General features: G+C 37.3%; 1 protein-coding gene across 1 annotated transcript; it reads left to right on the top strand.

Annotated features, from left to right (window-relative positions):
- Positions 1 to 1,634: 1,634 nt before the first annotated feature.
- LOC127846227 (uncharacterized) lies at positions 1,635 to 13,966 on the top strand. The gene is made up of 4 exons (XM_052377397.1): positions 1,635 to 2,533; positions 11,453 to 11,613; positions 12,189 to 12,412; positions 13,038 to 13,966. The coding sequence occupies exons 1-4, from the start codon at positions 1,635 to 1,637 to the stop codon at positions 13,881 to 13,883; spliced, it is 2,130 nt and encodes a 709-aa protein (XP_052233357.1). The 3' UTR covers positions 13,884 to 13,966.
- The last annotated feature ends 977 nt before the right edge of the window (positions 13,967 to 14,943 follow it).

Here is a 14,943-nt window from a genome sequence, read left to right as displayed (position 1 = left end):
TATTTATCTATAAAGATTTTCTCTAAACACGGTGGTCCGTTGATTACGTGTGTTAAGAATTTCATCAATGAATAAAGTTACAAAATATAGGGATGATTTTTTCGCATAATAAATGTAAATCATAGTGTAAATCCGTTCAGATATACTGAGCAACACTTCATCGCAGATTTCGAGTATTACTACTCCATAAGCGCTATTATATTTAAAAGTTATCATTATAATTATTATTATTTATTTATTTGATTTTTTTGTTGAAACTCTTTACACATGGTTCTGAGCTAGGATCAAAACCAAAAGCCACTTATTTTTTTTGTTTTGAAATGTTTCATGTTTGAGCATTAACTATCTGATAATGACATTTCGTGCAGTATACATGAGTTTGATTTGTTGTTTTTTGGTCTGCTTTATTCTGCTGCGGATGTACATTCTAACGACTTTGACGAGTTTAAATTATGCAACGAATAAACAAAAAAGCTTAACTTAGTATTGCTTTTCATGTTGTTTGTTACAACATATGCATGAGATAACCATACTTTCCGATGTGATCATCATGTTTTTTGTTACCCCCTGCTACATCCCATCAGAAGATTTTCAGGTTTACAGGTTCCGGAAACGGTTTTTCATTTATCTTTTAAAATGTTAATCTGAGCGTATTTCATTGTACAGAGACAAATATTTCAATAATGATATTCTGTGTATAACCTGATTTCGAAATAATAAGAGTTTATTTTCTTAAATTTCTTAGCGGGATCACAACATTACAGTGACCGCGAAGAAAATTTGTAGACCGTAAAGTCGAGATATAAAGCGGATATTAATACGAAGTAAACGCTAAATACTTGCATACTGATATGGCTGGAAAGTCAGCGGCTTTTAAATTAACAAAGTAATAAAAGGTATTCAACGGCTTAAAATACCTATGTCGGCACGGGCGTCGCCATCTTCATCGTTATGTGACTACCCCCTCTGAACCACGTGCACATTTGATTACAAAGCAGCGGTTGTTCAACTACTACCTCATCTGCGTTTCATGTTTCGTATTTTTTACTTGTCAAAATAATTCTTTGTTAAGCTGTAGAATGCAACATTAACCGCGTTTCCTTATTCATAAAATGTGACATGTTCCAACAAAGAACGGAGACAATGTTTAGCGGTGTCGCGAAGGCGACATCACAGTAATCAGACTAAACATGTGTACATAGAAGAAAATGAGATCGTGTCTATTTACATTTGCATTACTTTTGAACAGTCGACGAAGTGTGCCGACGAGGGTGTATCAATATTTGTGCGGCTAACCAATTATTGTCGCTAATACAATGCGGTATTGATCCTATTAGATATTTATCTAAATTAGGACTTTGTTTGATGAATGCGTTTTACAAATATTAAGCAAATAGAAGCGAGTAAAGGAAACACTAATGGCAAAAATTGACATGCGCATATTGTGGTAGTCAGATGAAGACAGTATTGAGCAAGTCACATTTACTGATGTAATACAAGACGATTGTTGAATTGTCAAATACTTTATTGACTTCTGGAACAGACTTTAAACTGGTATTTAAATATTTATAGACCAAGAAAGTTTGGAGTTTTAAAGACCCTTTTGGAAACACGGTGCGGTCATGCTATAAAATATGAATGCAAATGAACATACAAATTGTGATATCACGATAAAGAGTGGTCAAGATAAATCGACAGAATCTACAGATAACAGATCCGTTCATGATGCAGTTGGCAAGAAAAATGCAACGAGTCCCGAACACGAAGACAATGGTGAGCACAGTGACGTGCAAGGTGCGCAAGTTAGAGAAGTGGACTACATGGAATATTGTGTTGTTTCCAGGAAAGATGAAGAGGCAGTTGAAATAACCAGTATGGCGCCTCTACGAGACACGGGAGGGATGCTGGTATGCGACCACTGTAACGGCGAGGTGAAGCTTCTAGATCGTGCCTTCCGCCAGACACACAAGTATTGCAGCGTGTTCAAGCCGTGGGGAGCGGCGGTACTTGACGAGGAGTTCATAGTAGTCACCTTCCCATTTGTCAGACTGATGCAGTACTTCAAGTTTCAAGACGGCTGTAAGAAACTGGCGCCGTGGTTCCCGATCAAGTCTCAGAACGAGTATTACGGGGTGACTGGGAACAAGCAGCGTATAGTGGCGGTGTGTCGACATGATGGCGAGAACATGTCCGACACACCGGGCGTGCACATCATGGCGCGAGGGGGCATCGTGCTACACTTCGTCAGGAAGGACTCGCAGGGAAGGCAATTGTTTGTTAATCCAGACCACATCGCACTGAACAAGTCTACAAAACTCGTGTATGTGTCAGACTCGGGCACTCACAGTGTCGTCTGCCTCAACCTGGAAGGCGAGCTCGTGCGAACTTTCAGTGCGCCGGAGTTAAGTCCCCGCGGAGTCACAGTCGACCAGGCGAACGGCAATATCTACGTGTGTGAATGTAACTCCGAAAGTGTGCTGCGATTGAACTGTGACTTACTGGTTGTTGAAAAATTGAAACTAAAAGGTGACACGTTACAAAATTTAATGGCTATTTCACATTGCTCAAAAACGGACCGGCTTGCAGTATCATCAGAAAGTACCCCGTTTGTGAAAGTTTTTGTTGTGTAATAACCTGGGGGGGGGGGGCATTAAAAAGATTACAGGTATATAATAATTTATAAATAAATTGTAGTTTTAGTTATCAATAAACACACATGTTTAACGATTGCTCAATAGCGTTAAATACGAGTTTTATGTACGTCCCAGCTGGAATTAATGTAAGTCCAGAGTGGTTTATGAATTATTTTCGTATGATGAAAATATATAAAAGATCCAATCAAGTAATGCCGCTGTCGTGTATCACAGTAGTGTAATGCCGCTGTCGTGTATCACAGTAGTTTAAACATTACAGTAATGCCGCTGTCGTGGTATCACAGTAGATTAACATTACATGTACAAGTTTACTCTCACAATTTTTTCAAATATCATTAGATATCGCAGCATCTGCAATCAAAATTACAAATAAAAAAATACCAAACATATACGTGTAGGCTTTCCAACACACGAACACACCATAACAATAAAATGCAAGCACGAAGACAACACATGTATACCCACCACAACGACTACTGAAAGCACGAAGACAACACATGTATACCCACCAGAACGACAACTGCAAGCACGAAGACAACACATATATACTCACCAAAACGACTATTGCAAGCACGAAGACAACACGTGTACACCCACCAGAACGACTACTGAAAGCACGAAGACACACGTGTATTCCAACCAGAACAACTACTGCAAGCACGAAGACAACACATGTTTACCCACCAGAACGACTACTGCAAGCCAGAAGACAACACATGTATACCCACCACAACGACTACTGCAAGCACGAAGACAACACGTGTATACCCACCAGAACGACTACTGCAAGCACGAAGACAACACGTGTATACCCACCAGAACGACTACTGCAAGCACGAAGACAACACATGTATACCCACCACAACGACTACTGAAAGCATGAAGACAACACATGTATATCCACCAGAACGACTACTGCAAGCACGATGACAACACGTGTATACCAACCAGAACGACTACTGAAAGCACGAAGACAACACGTGTATACCCACCAGAAGGACTACTGTAAGCACAAAGACAACACGTGTATACCCACCACAACGACTTCTGAAAGCACGAAGACAACACATGTATACCCACCAAACGACTACTGCAAGCACGAAGACAACACATGTATACCCACCCAACGACTACTGCAAGCACGAAGACAACACATGTTTACTCACCAGAAAGACTACTGCAAGCACAAAGACAACACATGTATACCCACCAGAACAACACTACTGCAAGCACGAAGACAACACATGTTTACCCACCACAACGACTACTGCAAGCACGAAGACAACACATGTATACCCACCACAACGACTACTGCAAGCACGAAGACAACACATGAATAGCCACCACAACGACTACTGCAAGCACGAAGACAACACATGTATACCCACCACACACACGACTACTGCAAGCACGAAGACAACCATGTAAACCACCACACAACGACTACTGAAAGCACGAAGACAACACATGTATACCCACCACAACGACTACTGCAAGCACGAAGACAACACATGTTTACCCACCACAACGACTACTGCAAGCACGAAGACAACACATGTATACCCACCACAACGACTACTGCAAGCACGAAGACAACACATGTATACCCAACAGAACGACTACTGCAAGCACGAAGACAACACATGTATACCCACCACAACGACTACTGCAAGCACGAAGACAACACATGTATACCCACCACAACGACTACTGCAAACACGAAACAACAATGTATACCCACCACAACGACTACTGCAAGCACGAAGACAACACGTGTATACCCACCAGAACGACTACTGCAAGCACGAAGACAACACATGTATATACCCACCAGAACGACTACACGACATCTCAATCTCTCGCTACTAAGCTCATTTTTGAAGCGATTATGCCACTAGTGTGTCAGTCTGGCGTATTGGCGGGTTTTTAGGATGCCAAAACACACAATGGCGTTAAATATACGCGCAAATGCGAGATACACACGAACGTTAAATATACGCGCCAATACGAGATACACAAGGACGTTAATATACGCGCAAATACGAGATACACAAGGACGTTAAAATATGCGCGCAAATACGAGATACACAAGGACGTTAAAATATACCGCGCAAATACGAGATACACAAGGACGTTAAATATACGCGCAAATACTAGATACACGAGGACGCTAACTATAGGGCGCAAATACGAGGTATACAATGACGTTAAATATACGCGCAAATACGAGATACACAAGGACGATTAAATATACGCGCAAAATACGAGATACCCAAGGACGTTAAATATTATACGCGCAAATACGAGATACACAAGGACGTTAAATATACGCGCAAATACGAGATACACGAGGACGTTAACTATACGCGCAAATACGAGATACACAAGGACCGTTAACTATACGCGTAAATACACGATACACGATTTTTGTTGGTATTTCGTCCTTGGCGGATTAAATGACGCCAAAACAACAAAGTCATTAAAACATCAATTATTTATAACGCACAATTGTCTTAGAAATGCATTTAAACCAAAGTTGTTCGCATAGCGTTACATCGGAGGCTAGACTTTTATACTGTGATACGTGATTTTTATAACTGCAGTTTTATCCAAACACTCAATTTAATCAATGACACGTTAATTTAAAGAAACCTTAAAAGCCACACACCTTGAATAAATACACGTTAATTAAGACATATGGATGCAATTTGAAAGTGTGCAAAATTGTTGTTTAATCTATAGCCTAGTCTGCAAGTAATTTATTAATTTTTCAAACGGCTTTTAAACCGAAAGTAGGATTTCCATACGTATACATGTGGTGCGTCAATTTCGAAAAACGTGAATTATTTTTTAAGTTTTTAAGCTCAAAAAAAGACGGATTCTACCTTGTAACCACCAGATATATTATAATTGGCTTAGAATAAAATTAAATCTATAGCCTAGTTAGCAAATAATTTATAATTTTTCAAAGGGTACCGCTTTTAAAAACCGAAAGTAGGATTTCTGGACGTATACGTCCGTTTCGACAAACGCGATTATTTTTTAGTTGTTAATCGCAAAAAAGACGGATTACTACCTTGTAACCACCAGATATATTCTAATTGGCATATATAAAATATGTTTCTTATTTATTCTTAAATTTACTATGCCAAATTAGGTTGTGGCTTTAATACTTTAAACCAATAAACTCTTGTACTTTATTGTCAAATCTTTCAAATATGATTTCATAATCGAATGCGCGAGACAAAAAACTACGTGTTACATATTACTATGCATTAACGGTAATCTTTTTTCTTTTCAAAATGTTATTTTCTCATTCTGCAAACATGTTTTGAATATCCCGTGAAGCGGAAAACGCGTACCTTAACATTATTACGTTACCCGCGAAAATGAGTTAGACGACAATATGGAAAGTTCAAATGTTGAAAGTAACACGTCGTAAATGGTACGTCTCGATGTGATTATCGAACGACGTCGCTGCATTGTTTATGGATCACTGAAATAATAATAAAGAAATGTCTTTAAGAAATTTGTGTCCGACCTATGACAGGTCAAGGATTTTGTAATGTGTACATTAGTCAGTTCTTTGTACATGTTTTAATATTGAATCTTGTAAGATGTCCATCATTAAGAGTATATATACGCCAACATTTGAAGCGTCGTCAAATTTATATTTATCTCACCTGGGCAGACACTGCTCATGGAGAGCTATTGTACCAATGTATGTCGTCGTTTGGCGTCAACGTTTAGCTTGTTACCACTCAAGACACAGCCTTTGTGTCAAATTTGAGCAAACTTTGTCAGAATGTTGACGATGTCTACGCCGAGTTCGAATCTTGGTCACGCGCGTCCAAAATACGTCGCCTGGTAAAATCTTAAAAAGACAATTGTTATCACTCAAGAAGCCACATTTATGACTTAATTTAGATGAAACTTGGTCAGATTATTTGTCTTGAAAATATGTAGACCGATTTCTAATCTTTTTCAATGGCGTTCTTACAAATCTTAGAGAAAAACCTTGTTATCACTTTAGAAGCTACATGTATGACCCAATCTGTATGTGTCAAAACGCAGAGTGCATCGCAAGTTTACTAATCGTTGGGTAACCCAAAATTATATACACAACTTGTTTTAGAAAAGAACTGGAAAACATTTAAAAGAGAGAATAAAAGTTACGCATAGTAACAAATTAGTAATACACGCATATCAGCATCATATTTTGAAAAGAACACGTACATGCAGTATAATTAATAACAAACAGTATACATTTTGCATGTGTTACTCTTAAGTTGTGTGTCAGAAGTAAATTTTAATAAATAAAATTAAATTACCATAGACGTGAACATGTTACATTTATTCATTGGGAATTTGATAGCAAGCTTAGCAGAAGCAACGTGAGAAATAACTGTCCCAAAGATCGCAAATGACAGCAGTGAGAACAACTTCGAATGCCATAGTTATAAAAAGGCACGTCAAATAGAGTACCTTAACATAACCGCTACTGGCTAAACCTGACATAAAGGGTAGTCAATTGTAACACTTCGTCCATCTCCGGAGTCTCCGTAAAGAGTGGATCATGTCGGTTGGGTCCAGAGTGAAGGGTAGGGTCCAGAGTTAAGGGTAGTGGCACATGTTTTCTGTCATAAAATCGGATTTCGAATAGTGCCTTCAGTGACATGTTGAGACATTTGGAATGACCACACAAACGGCTGACTTGAGGCAACTCTTTTTCAATACATATTTATTTCGCATAATGTATAGCAGCAAAATTTATTTCGCATAATGTAAAGCAGCATGCTCTTACTTTTCATAATTATCAAGTAATTGGTAGGGAATTCTACGTCATGGATTATGCAAAGAAATAAGTTGTTTTCTCCACTAAAATCTCCAAACATAATAAATAGTTAGGTCGGCAAAAGATTGTTCGTTGAGTCTTTATTTACTATACACAATCTATTCCAAATGAAAGATATCTTGCAAATCTCGATTTAAACATATCTTTTTTAAAATATAAAAGTGAATATTTCGAATAAAATCAAATATTGAAAAAAAAAATGGTTATAACACTCAACATGAAAAACCTAAACAAATAAGGCTCGGCATCAAACATAAGGATGGATCGGTAAATGGAAAAAAGAGTCTGTATTTTTGGCCTATAATTGGATGCGAAATTCATCACGTGGCGAATAACCACTAAATATTTATTATTCTGACAGATAATATTGCGCGATCTGATATATCAAACTTTATTTGGTATATGTACGTACGCATGTAAGGGTTTGGGTATGACCAGGTAGGTAGGTAGGGTAGGGTAGGGTAGGGTAGGGGTAGGGTAGGTGTAGGGTAGGGTAGGGCAGGGCAGGGCATGGGCAGGGGCAGGAGTGGGCAGGACAGGCAGGTTTTTCAATTGTCAATCTCTACTTGAGTGCTTAAAGGTTGCGATTAATTGATTGTTTGTATATAATGATTTGTTGAAATGTGAATATATGACTTAAAAAATAGCTTTTGTACAATGTGTATTATGTTATGAGAGATATATGTACACTGGATATTGTAGCAATTTATGAAAAAAAAACAAACATATAGACGTTAATTAAGTAGTTAAATGCATTTTAACCCAACATTTGTCCAGTACGAAAAAAATGCTGATCTAAGAAACTGTAGATATAACTCGCATATTTGCATTTAAATGAAAAAAACGTTGACGACAGTAATATTGAAAGATTGATCCATGACTAAGTTGAATTTAAAAGGGGTCTTTTCACGTTTTGGTAAATTGACAAATTAAAAAAAAAAAGATGTTTATGATTCGCAAATTTTGCGTTTTATTTTTGATATTTGTGAGGAACAGCAATACTAAGTATTTACCATGCTCTAAAATAGCCCTTATATGTATATTTGTGGCGATTTGGAAAAATTATAAGCGTTGCAACGCGAAACTCGATTTAATAATTTGGAGCGTTCTGTTGTTGTCGTTTCATTTTGTGACATTTCGAGAATTGCTTATATAAAAGCATAAATGAACAAAAATCATTGATGAGCCCGACGACCGAGTTGTCTAACGAGTACTTTTGCTCCAGGACTCTATGGGGTCAGTGGTTCGAGCCCAGTTGAGGGTTACTTTTTTCTTTTTAAATTGTATTCTTGCTTTTACTGGAGATTTCATAGATCCAAGTTTACATTTATCAATATAAAGCATTTAATGACAAACTTCAATACATGCCAAAACTGTAAAAAGGGACCCTTTAAATCATGTGACCTTTCTTTTAATGTGCACATACTTATTTTATAATATATAAGTATCAATATTTAGAATATAATAGAACAATCTAGTGGTTGGTCTTAAATAAAACATGGTTTGGCATCTTGAACCCGTATAGGAACTTATCGTTATTGCCCAATTAATTATTCATGAGGTCTTGATTTCTGTCTATTGATAAGACATGACTGCCCGGCACTCTTCATTTATAATTCACGAATATTCTAAGCAAATCAACTGCAAACATCGTACATGAAGTGGTAATAGGTTTAGGGGAAAAAAGTATTGTGTGCACTAATTCTGTTTTTTATATGGGAATAAGATATTTTAGAGCACAACAGTTGCCGTCTTAGAAACAGTTTCTATCGTGTTCTTTTTTGTTTAATGTACAATTTGTGTTTCTGATACAGTGATTCAGTAAAAATGGTTTGTAATAATATATACCAATACATATCGGTTAACAAAGACTATATTTTTCCTAAACATAAACGATAATAAACTCTTGAAGTTTGATACGATGTTCGTGTATATGCTCATTTATATATTTTCTGATGTTTCTAATTGATAGTGATATGGATTTTTGTTTCAAGATACCTGTAAATAAGCAAAACATGTTGTATTGCATGTGATTTTTGTCACGCGCCACAAATATATCATTCTTCATGGAAGAAGCTCTTATCACCGTAGTCGGTAATTGGTTGATTTTGGGATTCATTCTTAAAACACAAATAAAGCAGTATCAAAAAGTATTATAAATGAAGTGTACATACTTATCACCAGTTCAGTTTTAGATGAGGGTTCATCTCGATATGATTGATTGAAGCATACATTTTGTTATTTGATTTTTTGAATAATAAATAATAGTTATCAGTTGATGTTTTATAAAAATTTACAGAACATGATGAAAATATTATTGTTTAAATCATACCAAAAAGTGGGTTTTCAGTAAAACTAACTCCTTCCACGTTTGAACAGAAAAAAGGAATTCATGGGAAGCTGAAGACATCATTGCTTTCGAAAGCACCTGCCCCACAGCAGACGAACTAAAGAAAGCACGCGAGAAACTGCAGAAAGATGTCGTTGACGTTATTTCCTTTCGAGACTGCATTGTCAGTGACAAAGAATACAAGCAGATGATGCGAACCGTCGCCTTGTGCCGAAGTTACGTCATCTGAGTTTGAGTATTGATCAGGTCATAGACACATTTCGGGTTCAACATTTAGCACGAGCGCTGCAGAAGAACTTTTCTCTGGTGGGATTGCAGTAAGATAACATACTACATAATTTGCCAGATATAGAGGCTTATTTCAGCCATATTGCGTGTGTAAGCTAGTTTAAAGAAGGTCAAAAGGATTGCGAAATTATCGTACCGGCTCCCTTTTATCGCTCTGGGTCGGTACAGTTGTCGTTCTTTCGCGTTGGTGTGTTGACGACCTTCTTCAAACCCGTCAACACTCCTGACAGATATGGCGAAATCAAACACTGTTGCTAGATTTTCTTGAAGCTACAATTATTAAAAGGCGACTTAAATAAATTCAAAAAGTTCTCAGTACATGTATAACATATGTTTTCCTAAGATAGATATTCGGATTACCTGTAATCAATTATACTTCCTAGCAACGGATTGGTCCTATTGTTTAATTTTGCACTTAGTCATGCAGCATTCTTGAGCTTTGAGTTGAATTAAAAATGATTATGACATCATTTTTTTCTCCTGTCATGTGGCAAGGTTTCGTATAAGCGAGAGCCACAGAAGCCGCGGTCGCAGCTCCCGTTTTTCAGGGGGCATAACTAAATAGTTTCGATCACATTACTTAAAAATATCTCACTGGCTCGCGAGGGTTAAAGGGGCCTTTTCACTGATTTTGGCATGTTTGAAGTTTGTCATTAAATGCTTTATATTGATAAATGTAAACATTGGATACAAAGTCCTGGAGTCCTGGAGTAAAAAATCTACCACTTAGACCACTCGGCCATTCTTCCGAATACTATGTCAGTTGTATTTTATACTTTATATAAGCAATCCTCGTAGTTTCACAAAATATAACGACAACAACAGAGCTCTCCAAATTATTAATTCGTTTGACGTTGCAACGCTTCATAAATTTCGGGGGTTTAAATCGTCAAAAGATGCATATAATGGCTATTTTAGAGCATGGTAAATGTTCAGTATTACTGTTTCCTCACATATATCATAACTAAAACGAAAATTTGCGAATCTGAAACCTTTTTTTATCAATTTTGTCAATTTACCCAAACGTGAAAAGGCCCCTTTAAGCAAAATTCCTCCATAGACTTGTCTTGACCTTAAGGACTGTCACCACGCGACCATGGGCTGGGTATCGTAGTGATGTATTATAACGTTAACCGTGTATATTTTTCGGTCTCTACGGCAAACCGATTAAAGACGCGCACTTGCATGTGATGTTTCAACCTGCCCTCAATCACCGCCCAAGACTAGTTTTATTTACCACCGGGATTGTTATCTTGGCGACCAGTGACAGGGTATCGTAGTAATGTAATATAACGTATGTTTCAGTCTCTACGGCAACCCGATCACAGACGCGCACCTGATGATGATGCAGTCTGCCCTCTATCATCACCCCAGACTGGTTTGCCTCGATCTCGGGGACTGTCACCTTGGCGACCAGGGGCTGGGTATCTTGGCCGGTATGCTGAAAGATACACGGGAGAGACATGGTAACGTGCTTACTGGAGTTCTTTGTTTTCAGAGAGTGCTCATTTAACCATAAATGAAGCTGCTGTGTATATTGTAAAGACCATGTCTTCTGTTTCATTATCAACATTATTATTATTATTATTATTATTTGTGTTAGACTAACTAAGATTCATCATGTTTAACATTGTAATAATTGTCATCGTCATTATCATCCTGATCTCGTTGAATAAAACAGTTTAGGGAATCACTAGTTGTGGCGATGCATATCGAACATAAATTATCATAGTTATATTAAAAATTTAAGAAGTAATTAAAGTATAACTGTAAATGCATTTATGATTTACTACAGTTCTTTTTTAACTGAGTCCCAACACTTACTTTAACGTGTCTTAAACATCTTATGTGTGTGAGTTTTTTTCTCATTTTCTAATTTTTGTATCTGAGTTTGATGCTCAATGTTATGTTCAAAGAAGTTTTCTTTGAGTTTCATGTGTTGCTCAATCCTCAGTATATGCATATGGTATTCTCAATACTCAGCTAATGGAAATCGAATCTCATCTTCTACTTTTAGCTCATAAATTGAACTGTTCTTTAGGTCTACGTGAGCTCATTCTCAGCCACAACACGCGCATCACTTGCGATGGCTGGAGACGGCTCGCAATGTCACTGGCTTCCGGCTCAAGCCTCCGCACTCTGCACGTGGACTTCAACGTCATCGGTGACGCATGTGCGGCGAGCCTAGTTACGGCGTTGCCAGGGGCGACGTGTCTCGAAACGCTCGATATGGAGTGTACGGGAATCACCGATTTCAGCGGACAGGTAGACTGTGTTTATGGCTTTTCATACGGTCTATAATGTGCAAAATGTTTTTATTTTAGCGTTAGTGAAGAACAGAATTCACTGACAAAGCAGATGGATGGTCTTTATTGTCATAGTAACGGATTGATTTGTACTAGATTTGTCATAAAACTATAATTTAAATAAAAGTTTGGGCATGTATTTTATTGTTCATGAGGCCGCTATATCTTAATTAATAGCATACATTCGGTCACATTAGTCCTTTACAATTAAATAACATACAAATTTACATGTATCTTACAAATTAATAATCTAAATATACCAATCATGAAACGCTTAGATTATATATATGTGTCTGTCTCAAAAAGATGCCACATCTTGGAAAGTCATAGCCCCGTTTTCGTGCGAATGTAAGACCTTCTTAAGTTGAATATTGTATCCGATGGTCTTCAATAAATGACATCTAACCCTTTTTCAAATTAGTGAACATTCACAGGGTTGAGTATCAAAACATAGGTCTCCGAATCTGGTAATCAATATTTTAATAATAAACTTTTTTATTATTTGTAAATTACCATCTAATCAATCACTTAGGCTTAAGATTTAAAATGACAATAACATCTACAAATGTCAATTTTCATTCCAGCTATTGCTTCGTTTACTGCAGCACTTTAAACTGAAACTGAAAGAAATAAATATCGAGAAAAACCCGAATATCCTGGAGACAACAAAAGTGTTACTTAAAAGTCAATTGAATCACATGACGAAAGCTGACGATGACGTAAGTAATTGTGTCATAGGATCCGATGACGAGGACCGATCTCTGACCACATCCGAACCTCCGCTAGAAAACGCATTTCAAGACTACGCACGTCGGCCTTCCTTTAACGTCATTTACGTCAATGAAGAAGAATGCGGCGACGACTGTAACGTTAGCTTAGAAGACGACGACGTCAGTGAGGGGGCGGATGAAACGAATCGTTCGACGTTGTCAATGAATCGCCTATCGGAGATCAGTCAGTACGAACAACCGTCGCAGGACAGAAAGAAACGCAGGACATTGGAGAACCTGAAGAAATACGGTAATGAAATAGGAGAGTACGAAAATACCACTGATGTCGTCTACACAGCCACCGCAAGCGTGACGTCCCCGTCTGAATGTAGTCGTGTATTCCTGACAACGACAACGGACAGATCAAGACCAACATCGGCGCCAACTCGTAGACTGCACTGCAAAGAATTGAAGTGCGACTACTCGAATCTGAAAAGCTCCTCTCAGAATAGTTTAAATCAAAACCAGCTAGAGGCAAGAAGGGTGTCCGCGAAAATGAGCGGAGAGTTGGCGTCGCAAATACGCGTAAAGGCTGAAATTGCGTCCGTGGCGGAAGTTTTTGACGCACGCAGCGATGTGGCTGAGACCACGCTGCAAACGAATTTCGCGACCAAGTCGTATGGGGGAGTGGATGACGAGATGACAATCGAAGATGTGTGAAGATTTATTTAACACAGCACATGCAGTAAAGGGACAAGGTGAAAGTTTGGTTTGTTTTTCTCATTTGGATGGTATGCGGAATTTATATTCACAGCCTTTTAAAAAAGTTTTTAAGGCTTAAATTCTTGTGACATTATTTTTGAATCTGTGATAAAATAATCCATCTTGACCTCTAGTTCGAATCGTCGGTACTGTAGCGAAAGGCTAAACCTCAGCTATTTCAAATATGTGTTGAAACGGAACAGAAACAGATGATAGGACTGTGTGATGTTATACAGTCAAATATTTTCAGACTCATATCGCCACAAGTTGAAATGTATTAACTTTCATTGATTTATAGTCACGCGTGTAAATTACAAATGTATTAATATATAAAAATTCGGGGTACTCCGCTTTGTTAGGATACACTTTTGTAACTTTGCAAAGTGTTATTTATTGTTACATTACTTGATTTCACGAGGTTGTCTTCTTTTAGTCGCGTTTAACAATTGTAAACCCAGATGTTTAAACAATACATGACTGAAATATACCTGTGCTTGTCATAAGCAATACACAAAATACTATAGAAGTCTTAGACGTAATATCGCCGTAGAAAAGGTTTAATCGATTACCAGTAATTACGTGTGTTATATCAAACATGGTTTACAAATTAACCGTATAAATAAGGTTATTTTAAAGAAGAGATATTTACAAATGCCAATAACTACAGTCATGTTAAATGTTTATGCTGTCTTAATTTTTGTTTAAGTCAAACTAAGGGAAATATTAACAATTCAGAAATATGTCTCTGATTATGTTTTTAGCTGTTTTTAGAAAAATAATTAACGTACCATTTATTTTTAACGATGTTTGAACTATGTTCTTGTGAAAATGCAATTCGAGAACTGTTTATTTTTAGAAAATATAATAAAAGAAATGCCTGCTAAACATGAATGGACAACAATCATAACGGCCACCTTATATACGCTATTAAACAGTTTTGAGTTTGTTGATGTGTTGGTTCAAATGTTGTTCATAAATAATCTGAATATTAAAAAGGTTACTGTAGCACCTAATTGTT

Source organism: Dreissena polymorpha, chromosome 9 (assembly GCF_020536995.1).
Source record: "Dreissena polymorpha isolate Duluth1 chromosome 9, UMN_Dpol_1.0, whole genome shotgun sequence".
Taxonomy (NCBI): Eukaryota; Metazoa; Mollusca; class Bivalvia; order Myida; family Dreissenidae; genus Dreissena; species Dreissena polymorpha.
Note: the sequence above shows the minus strand (reverse complement) of the source record. Positions and strands in the feature narration are given on the sequence as shown.

Excerpts from the sequence above, each read along its gene's own strand:
- LOC127846227 (XM_052377397.1), top strand. The coding sequence starts at position 1,635 with ATGAATGCAAATGAACATACAAATTGTGATATCACGATAAAGAGTGGT. Across the intron at positions 2,534-11,452 it reads TTGAAACTAAAAGGTGACAC|TCTCTACGGCAACCCGATCA; the intron begins GTTACAAAATTT and ends CGTATGTTTCAG. Across the intron at positions 12,413-13,037 it reads TCACCGATTTCAGCGGACAG|CTATTGCTTCGTTTACTGCA; the intron begins GTAGACTGTGTT and ends TTTTCATTCCAG.